This window comes from Gobio gobio (assembly GCF_949357685.1).
Source record: "Gobio gobio genome assembly, chromosome: 2".
In the NCBI taxonomy this organism is placed as follows: domain Eukaryota; kingdom Metazoa; phylum Chordata; class Actinopteri; order Cypriniformes; family Gobionidae; genus Gobio; species Gobio gobio.
The window spans coordinates 54218605-54233935 of NC_137098.1; the positions used below are offsets into that span (position 1 = coordinate 54218605).

The 15331-nt window shown below is 36.6% G+C and overlaps 2 protein-coding genes across 3 annotated transcripts; both read left to right on the forward strand.

Annotated features, from left to right (window-relative positions):
- The first annotated feature begins 4678 nt into the window (after nt 1-4678).
- snrpa1 (small nuclear ribonucleoprotein polypeptide A') lies at nt 4679-11149 on the forward strand. The gene is made up of 9 exons (XM_079805404.1): nt 4679-4894; nt 4995-5142; nt 5479-5557; nt 5664-5710; nt 5804-5906; nt 8793-8872; nt 9185-9257; nt 10413-10506; nt 10754-11149. Exons 1-9 carry the CDS (start codon nt 4813-4815, stop codon nt 10903-10905), a joined length of 858 nt encoding a protein of 285 aa, XP_079661530.1. The 5' UTR covers nt 4679-4812; the 3' UTR covers nt 10906-11149.
- A 425-nt stretch (nt 11150-11574) lies between these two features.
- On the forward strand, nt 11575-15167 carry selenos (selenoprotein S). 2 transcript variants are annotated; one of them, XM_079810777.1, is made up of 7 exons: nt 11607-11838; nt 12727-12858; nt 12944-13050; nt 13132-13221; nt 13298-13367; nt 13833-13859; nt 14221-15167. In XM_079810777.1, the coding sequence occupies exons 1-7, from the start codon at nt 11757-11759 to the stop codon at nt 14298-14300; spliced, it is 588 nt and encodes a 195-aa protein (XP_079666903.1). In that variant the 5' UTR covers nt 11607-11756; the 3' UTR covers nt 14301-15167. The 2 variants fall into 2 exon arrangements, with proteins under 2 accessions (XP_079666904.1, XP_079666903.1); XM_079810778.1 differs by lacking the exon at nt 13833-13859 and having other exon boundaries at nt 11575-11838.
- The last annotated feature ends 164 nt before the right edge of the window (nt 15168-15331 follow it).

Below are 15331 nucleotides of genomic sequence, written 5' to 3' on the forward strand. Positions count from 1 at the left end.
TCTCTTCGTCCAATCATCCTGTTTGGCTTTTAGCTCTTTGTACTTCTGGTCTACTAGGGCTTTGTTAATGGAGCCTTCGCATAGTCTGGCAACATGGCCATCTTCTCCGCATCTAAAGCAGAACCATGGCTTTGGAGGTTTACTTGTAACTTGCTGCACATTTATCTCTGCTTTAGCTGCCATGACTTTTGGGCTTTCTGTTAACTCGGGCTCACGTCCTTCTTTCTTTTTAGACTTGGAGGACTTTAATTGCATTTGCAAATCTGCCACTTGCTTTCTCAATGCCTCGGTCTCAGACAGGCAAGCTTGCAACACGCCAGGGTCGCCATAAGCAGAGACATCAGTAACAAACTGTGTGTGACTCGTAACCTTATGCTTTGAACCACCTATGTGTCTCTGCATCCTGTCAAGTTTTGCAGCTCTTCTGTCCTCTTCAGTTCTGAGCAATAACAGCAGATCAGCAAAGTCAGGTGGTGTGTTTTTCTTTGACTCAAGCTGAAGGGTAAGTATCAGGGAATGATCCCAGCACCCACGCTGAAACTGTTTCAGTAAGTGGCGATTTGCAGAGGACTGTTTTACTCCATCACGCCTGACAGCAGTGCTAAGGATGGTCTGCAGTCTCTGTAAGTAGTCAGAAGCTTTTTCACCTGTGTCCTGATGAGTGTTTAGGAACCTGGCAAAGATCTCATCGCCGTCCTCGACCAGCCCATAAGCAGAATCAAGAAGTTTTACATAATCTTGTGGAGGTGCAGTGGAACCAAGTTGCTTGACCACATCCGAGGCTGGTGGTAAGAGACTTTCAAGGATCCTCCTCCGCTGAACATCTGGAGGGAGAGAATCTTGTAGCAAAAGGTCAACATGTAGGCACCATGTATCAAAATCAGCTTCACCCGGGGGTTTGGGAACTCGGCCAGAGAAAGAACGCAGCCATTTTGAATGTGACTGTACTGCGGAAGCGTCATTTTTAATGACATGTTCGACAACTATGCGCTGTACCTCAGGTGGGTTCAATTCATCAGGAGCAAGTGCATTCAATGCAGACGTTGGAGTGATAGACTTCTGTTTTGATCTTTTAGACTGTGATTTATTTTTTTGTCTTTGCAGGATGGAAGTGCTCTGGTCATCACTACTGGTCTCACTTGAATCCAGTGAAGAATGTTCAGCTTGGGCATGTGACTGTTTAGTGAGTGGGGCTAACACTTTGACACTATCTACATGCCAGATAACTGTGGGGTTTCGCACATTTTTAATCTCTAGGGGGAAATCAGGCTCCATGAGTGCAACAGGAGCATGTGTATCGAACTCTACTAATACAGTAGACTGCCCTGACTGTACAGTACTTGGGGCTACTCTCACTACTTTCACCACAACTCCATATTTTTCAAGAGTCTCAGCAATTTCATCATCAGCATCTGTATCGGTAATGCCTAAGACACACACGGCACATTTTGCTTTGACATTGTAGCTTCTCTCAATATCTGAAAAACTCATTTTGCTTGAATCACTTTGCAAAATTTTTTTTTTTTTTACAGAAAATAAATTGAAAATTTAACTGTTCAATCAAATAACTTGTGCTCAGGCTGTAATTACCCTCCTGGCTGGCTCGCCACAAAAAGTGATGTAACACGGTAACAGTTGTCAGTATAACACTAAGTATGTTATATTACTCTGGCTAGGTTCGACTCTTGGGAGGATAAAAAATTAACCTTGGGCCAAATGGTATGAAACGGCTAACAGCCAGCACATTTATTGCACATACAACAAAAAAATTAAAAGAAACAGTTATCAGAATCCAATGGGTTAATACTTTGAAGTTTCGTCCCAACACAACACTTCCAAAATGGAAAAAAATCAATATTTAGTCCAGGTTGTGCACAAAAGGTCCAAGAAAACAAAATAAACAAAATAAAGTGTCCAAAAGTCCTTCACAAATTGGTGTGTAGTGTGAAATGTATGTTTATGTAAAAGGCTTTTTTTTCTACTACCCGGGTAGTGTATGTATAAAATGACAGCTTAGCTGAAGTATAATGAATCCCGCGATGCAAACAGGTCTGTGTTGAACGTCAGCTGTGGGTCCTTCAAAGATCACAGGGTCTGGCTCGCCATAGCTTGCATAAGCTCACAGTGGATCATGTCACAACGGTGGAATCAGGCAATAAAAAAACAGTCAGAGTTCGCAGAAACAAGGTCTCTCAATCAACATCAATGGAATTCCTTTTGAAACCCATGAACATACTCGTGCGTACCAGCTAAGAACGATCTTCTTCTCTTAATTTCTACGTCTCAGTTTACCAGTTCATATAGCGGCCCCTTCAGGGAAACTATGGTACTGCATAGAACTTAGTGTAAAACTTTAGAGGGTTACATCAGCACAAAATATTGTTTTTGTAAATAAATATAGGTAAAATATGATTTCAAGTAACGTTACAGCTAACTATTACCTCAAGAATCTTGCTAGCAGTCATCGGCGTCAATCGGCACGAATCGTCTCCTCCCTGGTGGTAAAAATGTTTTGACACGAGGGGTAACGTAGTCGATTAACATATGGTATAAATATTATGTTTTATTAACAACAATATAGAAGTAAAAACGAAATGGCAAGTCGCTGTGACGCTGTCATTAACAGTTGACTCGTTTCTGTTCAGTCAAAGTCCCTAATCCTTATTGGTTCAGTTCAACTATAGCTCATAACGTGCGCGTTTAAAAAATATCTGTCTGAGACACGTGACCCTGGACCACAAAACCAGTCATAAGGGTAATTTTTTAAACTTTTGAAATTAATATTGTTAATATTTTAGTTAATATTTTAGTTAATATTATTGACAAAAAAATGTGTAAATTAGAGTGTTACACATAAATAGTGTATTTTTTCTACACATTCCTTCTTAAAGTGGGTGTTTCATTTGTCAGTGCTGTCCTCTGATAATTATAAATCAAAACTCAAGGTTCTCCACTTGACACTCCACTGGTCTGTGTCAAGTCAAGTTAAGTCACCTTTATTTATATAGCGCTTTTTACAGTGGAGATAGTTTCAAAGCAGCTTCACAGTGTTAACAGGAAAATTGGCTAAATTAATGTAACAGAATTTGATTCGGCTGTACAGCCGCTCTGGAGAAAACAGTGATGTCATCCAGCTCAATTAAATTATCATATTGTGTCAAAACTCCCATCAGGTGGCAGGAGGGAGAAAAAAAACCTTGGGAGAAACCAGGCTCAGTCGGGGGGCCACTTCTCCTCTGACCAACGACCAAACAGTGTATGATTATGATTCAGGCAAACATTACAGGTCAGAAGTCATATTAGATTGGAATATTCAGAATATTGGTCCAGTTCCATCTGGTTGAAGACCCGAGTCATCACGCAGGAGACAGGCTTTTTGAGGATCAGTGCCACTGGATGTCGTGTCGATGAGGCATTCAATCTCTCAGCAACAAGTTAAGCAACCTGTCCTCACACCAGTGGGCACTTTATGTGTGCGTGTGTTTTTTTATCCTGGTGGGACTTCAACCTGAATGCACACTGACTCATGGGGACTCATGTCACTGTGGGGATCATACAGAATGAGTTTTTTTTAATATATTTTTGTTTTTATGTAAAAATGCAGAAAGTTTTATGTGATGGGTGGTTTAGGGGTAGGTTAGTGTAAGGGGAGAGATATACAGTGTACAGTATAAAAACCATAACATCTATAGAGAGTCCACACAAAGATAGCGAACCAGCCGTGTGTGTGTGTGTGTGTGTGTGTGTGTGTTCATGTGTGTTAAGTCTTTTATGTTAAATGTTCCGTATTTTCACCCTTCTGTGTGAAAAATTAAAATTTTGTCAAGTTTGTAACTTTCATTTTCCTCATTAGAACAAAAATCTGTTATTTAAAGCAGAACATCCAAGCTGCTCTTTTCTATACACTGAAAGTAAACAGTGACCTTAAGTAATGCAAGATTTTAACATCTTTGGTCTTTTTCTAAGCTGTCGGATGCTGACGTTTTCATTCATAAAACCCATCCTGATTTTACACTCATCAGGAAGAGAAAAGTGTGTTTGCAGGGCGAGTCGTGCTCCATATCCAGTGACATCCAAACCTGTCCAATATTCCACACCGTTGCTTTTCTTTCACTCTGTTCTTCGAAGATGCCTCTCCTTGATCATACAGGGTTACAGAACTGGAGTAATATTTTGTAAAACTTTGAAGTCGAAATACAGAATTAGTATTTTCCAATAGTCTTTGTTTTATTTAACATGGTTTTGCTTTGGAGAAAAGCAGAATATTTTCATAGTGACTAAACTTCATTTTAAAACATTTGCAGTCATTTAAAATGACTTGTTTTGAGGAATTGCATAAATGCATTGTGTGACAGTGAAATGGATAGTGCACCTTATATATTGCATTTATCCAATGTTTTGAAATTCAATACTAAGAATTATTAATATAAAATACTTTAATTTTAGTTCACCGTTAAATATCGTTTACATTTTAATTTTAATTGAATGTTCTTTTTATAAAGCTCTCTTATTTGCGTTTCTGTACAAATATGAAAAAAAAGAAAATTTCTTTGAAATTATTACTAATATTTTTGTTTGTTTACTTTATGTTTGGCGGGCCTCACTTCTTGGTTTGTTGTGGTAATAGCGCATCTCTCCTCCAGTCCGCCTAGCGACGCTGTGGCTTTCTCCCAAACGTGGAGTTTGTCTCGAGAAGAACAAAACAAACGCTTCCGTTTGGCGGCAGCGTGTGCGAATGTAATACGTACTTAAAAACTTTTGTTTAAACACATTTCTTATTGATAAGACTCACTGTTCCTTTCTGCGGCTGACATGGTGAAGCTGACGGCAGAATTAATCGAGCAGGCGGCGCAGTACACGAACCCTGTGCGGGACAGAGAGCTCGACCTGCGCGGTGAGTGAAGCGCCATCAGTTAAATTCATTTAAGCGCATCATTCATATTCAAATCACCGATTTATGCTCGTTAATTTCATATCAACTCGTGTGTTTTTAGGCTATAAGATCCCTGTGCTGGAGAATCTGGGCGCCACACTCGATCAGTTTGATACCATTGATCTATCCGATAATGAGATCAGAAAACTGGATGGGTTTCCACTGCTCAAGAGACTCAAAACACTCCTGATTAACAACAACAGGATCTGGTGAGAGAATCACAGGGGTGTTTATTATGAGGCAACTCTATGCACTGGTTATCTTCATCTGTCTAACGAAAGAAATAACATGCTACTTAGTCGTTGTTATAGTGTAACGTTAAATATATAATGCAAGAAAATACTGTATTCATACAGTGCAAGTACAAAAACACACACAGTTCTGAGGGCAGTTCTCTAGAGAAATGGTGCATGATGGTTTTTAAAATGAACACCAAGACAGTCTGATTAGTCTAAAAAAATTAAATGCATCATGTGCTTGCAAAGAAGAGAAGATTTGAGTTTGTTACCCTACAACGCTTGGTGTTTTTGTCTCTTTTATTGCAGCCGTATTGGAGAGAACATGGAGCAGGCTTTACCAGACCTGAAGGAGCTCATTCTCACAAGCAACAACATTCAAGAGCTGGTGAGTTCAACTATAGATGTGCCTTTATACACATTCATTAATCTTTGTTTCATTAAGTTTTGTTACATTGAATTGTGGACTAATGATTGTTTCTGGTGCTCATCAGGGTGATTTGGATCCTCTTGCAACAGTAAAATCATTGTCCTTGCTCAGGTACCTGCTAAAAAACTGCTCTTTTTTTTTTTTTAACACGCATATTTTAACTTCAGATCATTTGAACTGATTTTCTGTTTTCCTCTTTTGTAGTCTCCTCAGGAATCCAGTTACCAACAAGAAACATTACAGGTTATACGTCATCAATAAAATCCCACAGATCCGTGTTCTGGATTTCCAGAAGGTGAAACTGAAGGTATGATTAAACCGTAATGTTTTGTCTTTAATTTTTTCTACACAAACACTACCGTCCAACGTTGCATTAAATTGATCAAAGTGACAGTAAAGTAGGGATGAAACGGTATGGAAATTTAACATCACGATTATAGTGACCCAAATTATCACGGTTATCAATATTATCACGGTTTTGTTCAAACGAGATGAAAGTGTTCAAAAAGAACAGATGCTCACACTTAAAACATTTCAACAAGTTTTATATTTGAAATTCAACAAACAACAAATAACTAAAGCAGCTCTAAGCACTTTTTTTAAGCTAGATTCTGTGGGATTTCCGTCCTTAATGGCCGTCATCAATAGCACATAAATAATAATAATTTGTTGTAAATATAATCTCTAATATTATTACTTTAAATATATTCCCAAGCAATATTCTCATCAGCGTTCTATCAGACACATTTAAATCTAGCATATTTTGTGTAAGAGCCCAAACAGTATCCTAGTGAAATAATGCATATCCATATTTCCATATGATTTGACAGTTTATTTTATTAAATATCAAAATGTGTGCATCATACCTGACACCTAGATGAACACTTTACAGTCTTTTTATGACTGTCATTCTCTTCAAATGCTATTGAAGTTTGAAACGTGTATAACGTTACCAATGTTGTATGTAACTTTACAGACGGTCCCTAAATTCGCCTGCGTTATGCCAGTCATATCAGATGCTCTGTGGTTCTGCTGTGTTTTTTTAAACCATTGTCGCTGCTGAAATAGAACAAAAACAGTCATCCACTGTATGATGAATGAATCTCCTGCATACATCGCACGTTTATCTCTGATCTGAGTGCAGATTTCAGCGAGTGAGCGCGGCGCGCGCTCTGAACAAAACTCCGCTAATCTGAACGCCTCTGATTATGAGACATTGCATTCATAAACTCAATAGAAACACGTGTAAGTGCTTATAATGCGCAACGCGATTATAACAGATGGCTTTTGAGAAGACTATTATAAGTTCAACAGCCAGAGTGGCTAGTGTGCAGCCGAAATAACGTTACACTCGCAAATGGCGGTTGTTAATGTCAAGTTAATGTATTATTTGCCAGACGTAGGTTTGGTATTGAGGTCAAAGTCCACTTGCCTTGCATTCGTAGTTTTGAAGTGTTTTCCCTATTACAGCGACTTTCTTCTGGCATGTTCTGCAGACAAGGTGACCATCTTAGATTAAGTTTCCCTCAGGACTTTTGTAAAAGCCAAAATATGACCACGCCTCAGATTTGGTCCTTTTAGAAGGCAGAACAATCCCCCAAGTGCTGTCACTGCTTTCTGCCATTTATTCTCATTCAGAAAACAGCGGTGCGCCAGACTGACGCTGACTGGACAAGATTTACCGCGAGTTTTCACAACCGTGATAATCACACGCGGTTTTAATGATAATAAAATTTTGTACGATATGACTAACCGTCACTAAATTTTATCGTGGTTTATCGTGAAACCGGTAATCGTTTCATCCCTACAGTAAAGACATTTATAATGTTATAAATGCTGTTATTTTGAACTGTTCATTCATCAAAGAATCCTGAGAAACAATGTTTCCACAAAAATATAAAGCAGCACAATTGCTTTCAACATCATAACTGAGTTCATGATCACACTTAAGAAATGTTTTGAGTATCAAATCATCCTATCAGATTTATTTCTGAATGACACTGAAGACTGGAGTAATGATGCTGAAAATTCAGCTTTGCATCACAGAAATAAATTACAATATGAAAATATATTCAAGTAGAAAACAGTTATGTTCAATTGTGATGAAGTTTCAAAATATTACTGTTTTTACTGTATTTTTGATCAAATAAATGCAGCCTTGGTAACTTGAAGAGATTTCTTTCAGAAACATGTAAAAATCTTTCCAAAACGTTTGCACTGTAGTGTACATCATGCTTTTAGTTTGTTTTGTGCATTTTTGTCAATGTCTTGTTTAGGACCTGTCATTTTTTATTTGTTACAGATTTTTTTTTCTATCATCAGGTTTCTAGTGCTTATCTCTAGAATAAATAATTACGGATCAATATTAGTGAGAGATCTATTAATGTAGTTAAATATTATGTGGTGATAAATACACCTTTTGGTTTTACCTCTGAAATGCAGTTGTTTTTACAGAACTGTATTTTCTAATAATTGTTTTTTACAAATTGTACAGAATGTTTTGGATGTTTTTTTGAAATCAACATTTCATAAAATGTATACTGCTTCCTTTGGACAGATTCTTTCGGGAAGATTTCACACAAAGTTTTGTAGTATCACCCTTGGCCCTGTTCTTCATACATCGCTTGGTACATCCGACATTACCCCTCTGGGTAATTGTTTTTTTAAACACAGATGCAGATTGAATTGGCTCGATTGCATGTGCATGCTCAAACTTTGTCTCGTGAATACATGCTCTTGCTCTAGAATTTTCTTCTCTCCTGGATTTAATGTTGCCAGAATCGATCTACTATCAGACTTTCATGACTGACCGATGAAATACAATGGTATACCTTTAAAATGTAAAGAAAAGAAGGGTCCGTCTTTTATTGTCAAATAATTCTACATGGAATTTTCATGTATACAAATTTCACGAGGTAGTATTTTCAAGCTGATTTAAGTCGGCCAGTTCTCTAGTTATGTATTTTATTATTTAATAATTTGAGTTAAGTGCTTATAGTAAATGGGTGTCCAACATTACTTTACCCCGACATTACCCCTATGGCTAATTGTTTCTTTAAAAAAACATGCAGATTGAATTGGCTCGATTGAGTTGTCTGTGCTTCATTCAGAATTCAATATTGATCGTGTGAAGAACAGGGCCGTCATGGTCTGTTGTGAACGTCTGCTTGAACTTTCTGCTGTATCACCGCAGGAACGTCAGGAGGCTGAAAAAATGTTCAAAGGCAAACGAGGTGCACAGCTTGCAAAGGATATAGCCAAGCGAACCAAAACGTAAGATGAAACCCCTTGATCAAGCTCAGCTCTCCCGAATTACTGAACTGTGGAAGTTATGAACTCGGCATCTCGGAGAATGAAAATTGACCCTAAATTGACTGTTAAAAGCTACCTTTCCATGTTAAACTTCAGCAATGTTTCTCAGGGGAGCTGGCTCAAGGCTTTTCTGTCTTGTATCAGTTTATTCTTATTGATAAGATACTCAAGATACTACACTCTTGATTGTGGGGACAGTGGTTGAGAGGCCGCAGAGGCAAACTTCAACATGTTCACATTGTCTGAACCCCAAATTTACTCTGTTGCTCTCAGGTTTACTCCAGGAGCAGGACTTCAGACTGAGAAGAAAATGGGGCCGTCTGCTGCAGATGTTGAAGCCATAAAGGTATGGAAGAACCGGATTAACATACCCACACGTGTGTGTGTGTGTGTGTGTGTGTGTGTGTGTGTGTGTGTGTGTGTGTGTGTGTATATACACCAGAGGATGTGTTTGGAAAATGTGATGGTAACTTTTCTGTCATGGTAAATGTCAAGAGTGTATTATTGTAAAGCAAGAGCACATCCATGTACTGCGCCAGCACAAATCTCTCAGATCGCGAATGGATTTCCTTCACTCTTACACAAAACTGGATGTGCGCTCGTGAATACATGCTCTTGCTCTAGAATTTTCTTCTCTCCTGGATTTAATGTTGCCAGAATCGATCTACTATCAGACTTTCATGACTGACTGATGAAATAAGATGGTATACCTTTAAACTGTTAAGAAATGAAGGGTCCATCTTTGTATGTCAAATAATTCTACATGTATACGAATTTCTCGAGGTAGCATTTTCGAGCTGATTTTAGTCGGCCAGTTCTCTAGTTATGTATTTTATTATTTAATCATTTGAGTTAAGTGCTTATAGTAAATGGGTATTTATTACATTTAGTTGGCACATTTTGGGGTGGAGTGGTGACATCTCATTTTGCCTTGTGCACCAAATAAGTCAGAACTGCTATGCAATATTGTGAAATAAAATTGTAATTTAAAATGACTACTTTCTATTTGAATATATTTAAAATGTCATTTATTCCCCTAATGCAAAGCTGAATTTTCAGCATCATTACTCCAGTCTTCAGTGTCACATGACCCTTTAGAAATCGTTCTATCATCACACTTTCCTCAAAAAATATTAAGCAGCACAACTGTTTTAAACATTGATAATCAGAAATGTTTCTTGAGCATCAAATCAGCAAAATAGAATGATTTTTATTATGTTGATTTGATGCTCAAGAAACATTTCTGATTATCAATGTTGAAAACAGTTGTGCTGCTTAATATTTTTTGTGGAAAGTGTGATGAATTGATGAATAGAAAATTCAATAGAACAGCATTTATTTGAGATGTTAATCTTTTGTAACTTTATAAATGGCTTCACTGCTTTTGATCAGTTTGATGTGTTTTTGCAGAATAAATACTCCTCAAATGTCTGTTTAATGTATTCATATAGTCTGATGTCCTTATACAATGCGCCTCTCTATGTAAATGTTTTTCATATAGAATGCAATCGCTAATGCCACATCGCTGGCTGAAGTTGAAAGGTTGAAGGGGCTTCTCCAGTCAGGACAGATCCCGGGACGAGAGCTGAGATCAGGTATTTTGTAATACACATTTTTACATATTATTCAGTAATCACAAATGAATGGGAAAACTTTTATTCATTGGTGAACAAGTGGGAACCATGTGTAGAAAGTTTGTAACCGTGATGCTTCTACAACTTTTTAAAAGAAAATGTATTAGTCATTAAGGCTGCATTGTGAACACTCAAATAACATACTCTCTGCTTTTAAGGACTGAAAATGATCAAGCTTCTCACGAGTCTTCTGTTTTCCCCTTTTCAGGAGCAACTAACATGGTAGAAGAGGAAGAGGAGGAGGAGGAGGAGGTCCAGGAAGAGATGCAGGAATCAGTCCCCATGCAGGACATGAGAGACGAGGGAGAAAATGGAGACGATGATGACATGCAGGAAGATATGCATGTTAATGGATCATAGTTCTTTCCGTTCAGAATCATTCATGCTTGGTTTTGACGCTGTGCTTAACACTTGTTTCGATAAGTGCTTTTTTTTTTTTTTTTGTAAATTAAACTACATTAAAGTTCTGTTTTTTTTAATGAACAATGATGTGAGAGTTTTCTTTGTGTATATTTGAACATGGTCAAGAATTTCTTCTGTTTATTTACGGTGTTCTTATGTTTTGTGAATCATCCTTAAAGACTAGAAATTAAAATGAATATGTAATGAATTCGTTTTTAAAATTTTGAATTCTTTTCTAACTCCGATTCTAAATCCCCAGCACATTTCTTAGCCTCACATTCTGCAAATGCTTAGAAAAAAAAGTCAATCTCATTTAGATGCCGCAAGTCTCCAGATATGATCATTCTCATGTGAGGGTCCCGATCCTAAAATTTAAAAGGCATCTTTTTAGTTTCTTGTGTAAATACCTAAATTTATATTGTGAAATATACAAGCGTCTCATATTACTTGGAAAATATGTAGTTCCTATTAAGATGCATTGTTTTTATGTTGTTCTTCTCCTGGGACTGTATAGTTAAATTATTTATTTACTTATTTTACTTTCTTTTTTGCCACTAAAGGGCGCTCTTTCAATATATAGATTTCAGAAACGTCGAAAATCAATACGAAAGGAAGAGTATTTATTTTGTCTTAGTTGGGCATCCGTAAAAGGCCACGTAATCTTAAAGCTGATTGGCTGTCTCGTCGCTGCGGAAGTGAGTCAGTGTGTTGTAGCAGGGTAGCTTGAGTGGAACTGAGCGGGATAAACATGACCTAATTATTATATATTCTCTTAACAAAATACTACAACATCTTTAAGGTGTTTTAATATGGAGGCAGAAGACGGCGCGCCTGTCCGAAATGAAGATGTTCCTCCTCAGAACCAGGATCTGAGTTTTCTGCAGTTATCTGGTATGTAAACATGAGCCAGAGCTTCAGTTCAATGGCGTTTACTGACCTGTCATCATTTATCATGAGTGTAATATAGTGTAATCCGTTTGATTGATATCTAATCTGTGACTATGTGTTATTAAAGGACTTTGAAAAAAAAAACATTGACCTTTTGAAGCGATGTGACGCAGAGCTTATCAGGAAATCTAGAACAACGTTATAGGTCAATGAGAGTAGTAACATTTGAAAGGTTACAGTATACAAGTCAATAAGATACATTAGTTACACTTTAATTTTGTAATAAGCCATTATGTTAACAAACACAGATAACTCCTCTTTTTGTGAAATGTTTTGCTTGAAAAGTGACATTTTACGTCTTTCTTAATTTTCTTGACAATAGAAATTTAATGTCAAAATGGGGCAAAAATAAATTATGCAAGTAATGCACATTTTATACTTTTAATTTTAAAGTATAAATCTATAGTTATATTAAAACTTACACATTCTATATTTTATAGTATTTATAGTAAAGTGAATGTATTATAAGATCATAATTTAAGTTTTCATGACATTTCAAACTGTCTAAATGTTTATTGTATTAATGTTATTCATGAAAGTTAAAAATCAGTAGATGAAGAATATTATTATTAATAATAAGTATTTTATTATTTTTCTCAAACTAATGGCTTTGAAGATTTGTAATTTTGCACTTTCCTAAAAATAAGATATTAAAGCTCCATGACATTTTTGAGTATTTTGAATATTTCAAAATGAAATAGTGTTTACGTTATTAATTACACAATGCTATTAACAATCAAATGATTATGTTGCAGGCTGTTTAACATACTTTTGGAAAGTGCTTGCAGACTTTGCAGTGTCTTGAATGTCAGTTTGATCTCTTTTCAACAGTTACTTCGCTCCTGTCTGACTATGGCTGGTATCTGGCATTCCTGTGTGTGGGAGTCTATCTGCTCATCCAGCATCTACGCAAGAACAGATCCACAACCACTCAGAGCTCGTCTGTCTCGGCGGCAAACCAAGGTCAGAACCAACACTGTCTGCTGTTTGGAAGCTGAAATGCCTTGAAAGTATTTGAGATATTAAGTTTTGTGCATGACATTTGCAGACCCCGTATCTGTGGTGCGGCGTCAGGAGGCTCTGGAGGCGGCACGCCGCAGAATGCAAGAAGAACAGGACGCCAGAGCTGCAGAATTCAAAGAGAAGCAGCAGAGGGTGAGTCTCATGTTGTGCTGTGATCAGACAGGATGGACATTTGGTTTGCAATATTCATACTGGTTCGTCTGTTCTCCTTAGCTTGAGGAGGAAAAGAGAAGACAGAAAATTGAGATGTGGGAAAGTATGAAGGAAGGAAAGAGTTACAAAGGAAATGCAAAAGTTGCACAGGTAAGACTTCTACGAATCTCTCTAGGCCTCAGATGGCAGGTGGTGAATTTACATATTATTTCTATTTTTCCCGCAGAACACTGAAGAAGCCACTTCCTCCAGCTCACTGAAACCAAACACAGACAAAAAGCCCCTTCGTAGCAGTGGTATGCAGCACATCCACAATTTTACATGTTCTCTTATGATTAAGAGCAGTTTACTCTTCTTAAACATTCAACAAGATGAATGTCAAAAAATGTCAAATCAACAAAATACAAACTATACAAAATTAAAGAAAATACAGTAAAAAAAGCAAAAAGCAAATGTGCTTTATATTTCACTATTTCTACATGTTGTACTTGGTAAATGACTGTTATTATAAGTCTATTATACGTCTTATTCATTTATTTCCGTCAACATGGACTAATCAACTAAATGTTTTGTTTTGCACATTCCTTAAAATAAGTAAATGTATATGTTTCATAGTGTAATATAATGTTATTCATTTGAGTTATCGATACTAACAACAATGTTCAGTCAGATGATTTAACACACTTTCAGAAAGTGCATACAGAATGTTCTTTTTCTTTTTGAGTGCACTAACCCAAAAAATTAACCCATTTTCAAAATAGATCAAGATTTCACAGGGGAAAATCCAGGTAATCAATATTGCAATAATATTAAGACATATTAAAGGGATAGTTTACCCTAAAAGGAACATTAAGTCATCATTTACTCACCCTGATGACATTAGACATTATTATATTGTTGTCTTTAAAAGTATTTTTGGGACTTTATTTTTTACAGTATATTTCTTTATTTTTCATTGTTATAGAAAAAGTTAAATTATAAAAAAACAATTATTAAAATAAAAACTGTCATTTACTCCAAACCTGTATGACTTTCTAAATGATGCAAGAGTTCACATTTTCAGGGGGAAAATATTCTGTAAAACAGTCCAGTCCAGATCTTTTGTATGTGTTTAGCTAAATAAAGATGTGCTGTCTATTTGTATTATAGGGTACAGTCCTCTGTCTGGAAATGGAGGAGGAACATGCTCCTGGAGACCCGGCAGGAGAGGACCGTCTGCTGGTGGATGAGGTTAAAGGTCGTCAGAGTAACCTCTGACCCTTTGACACTCGCCCATAGGAACACATTAATATTAACTGAATAAGGCTGTCAGCACTCATAGGACAATAGCAAAAAGGGTTATTAAGGATCTTCATGAACACTTTCATTTTTTCCCAGTGACAGACTAATTGGTTTACACATTGTCTTAACTTTGTTCTCACCCTCATGTCGTTCAAATCCTGTATGTTGTTATTTTTTCAATCAATCAGTTCTATCTTATGAACTCAGATGATTTTAATTATTATTATTTGGTTTCTTTTTGAGCTGCATGATAATTGTCCTTTTGTGTTTCACAATAACAACATTTGCAGTCAGAATGACATCAGGGTGAGTCGAAAAGGACAATTTTGACTTTTTTTTTTTTTTTTTTTTACTTGTCTAAAGATAAAGTAAAAATATTTCTTCCTTTAATTGCACATTATGATTATTGTCTATTTGTATTGCCTATTTGTATGAAACTATTGCCTATTTGTATGATTGACAGCTTCCAATGACGCCTCCTCATCAAAGGTATTAATACTCCTGGGGCAGGCTGATGATTTTCAGTAATGAAACGTGTTCCTTTTTTTAGCTTCTGCACTTATTAAGGCTTTGCTAAATGAACACCTAGAGAGAGTAAATAAAAATGCAAAGTGCTACATTTATATCATTTGAAGTGTTTGTATGCTGTTGTAACAGTAGGAATTGCTGTTTAATGACAGATCCATCAATGCAGTCGTTAGTGATGTAAAATAGCAGCCTACGTGGTGTGGGTCTTTGGTGTTTTCAAAAGCATTTGTTTAGGAATGACGTGTCAAAGTCTGAGTTTTTCAGAATTAAAATGCATACTTACTCCATGTTTGTCTATGTCTATTTATCAGGACAACAAATGTAACCGTTTTATACTGTTTCGGGGCCATCAAAGTAACAATTTACACATTTTAACAGGATGGAAAGTTATTTTTAGGACACAGGAAAGTCGAACACTTAGACGATATATTTTGTGTTAAACAATATGATT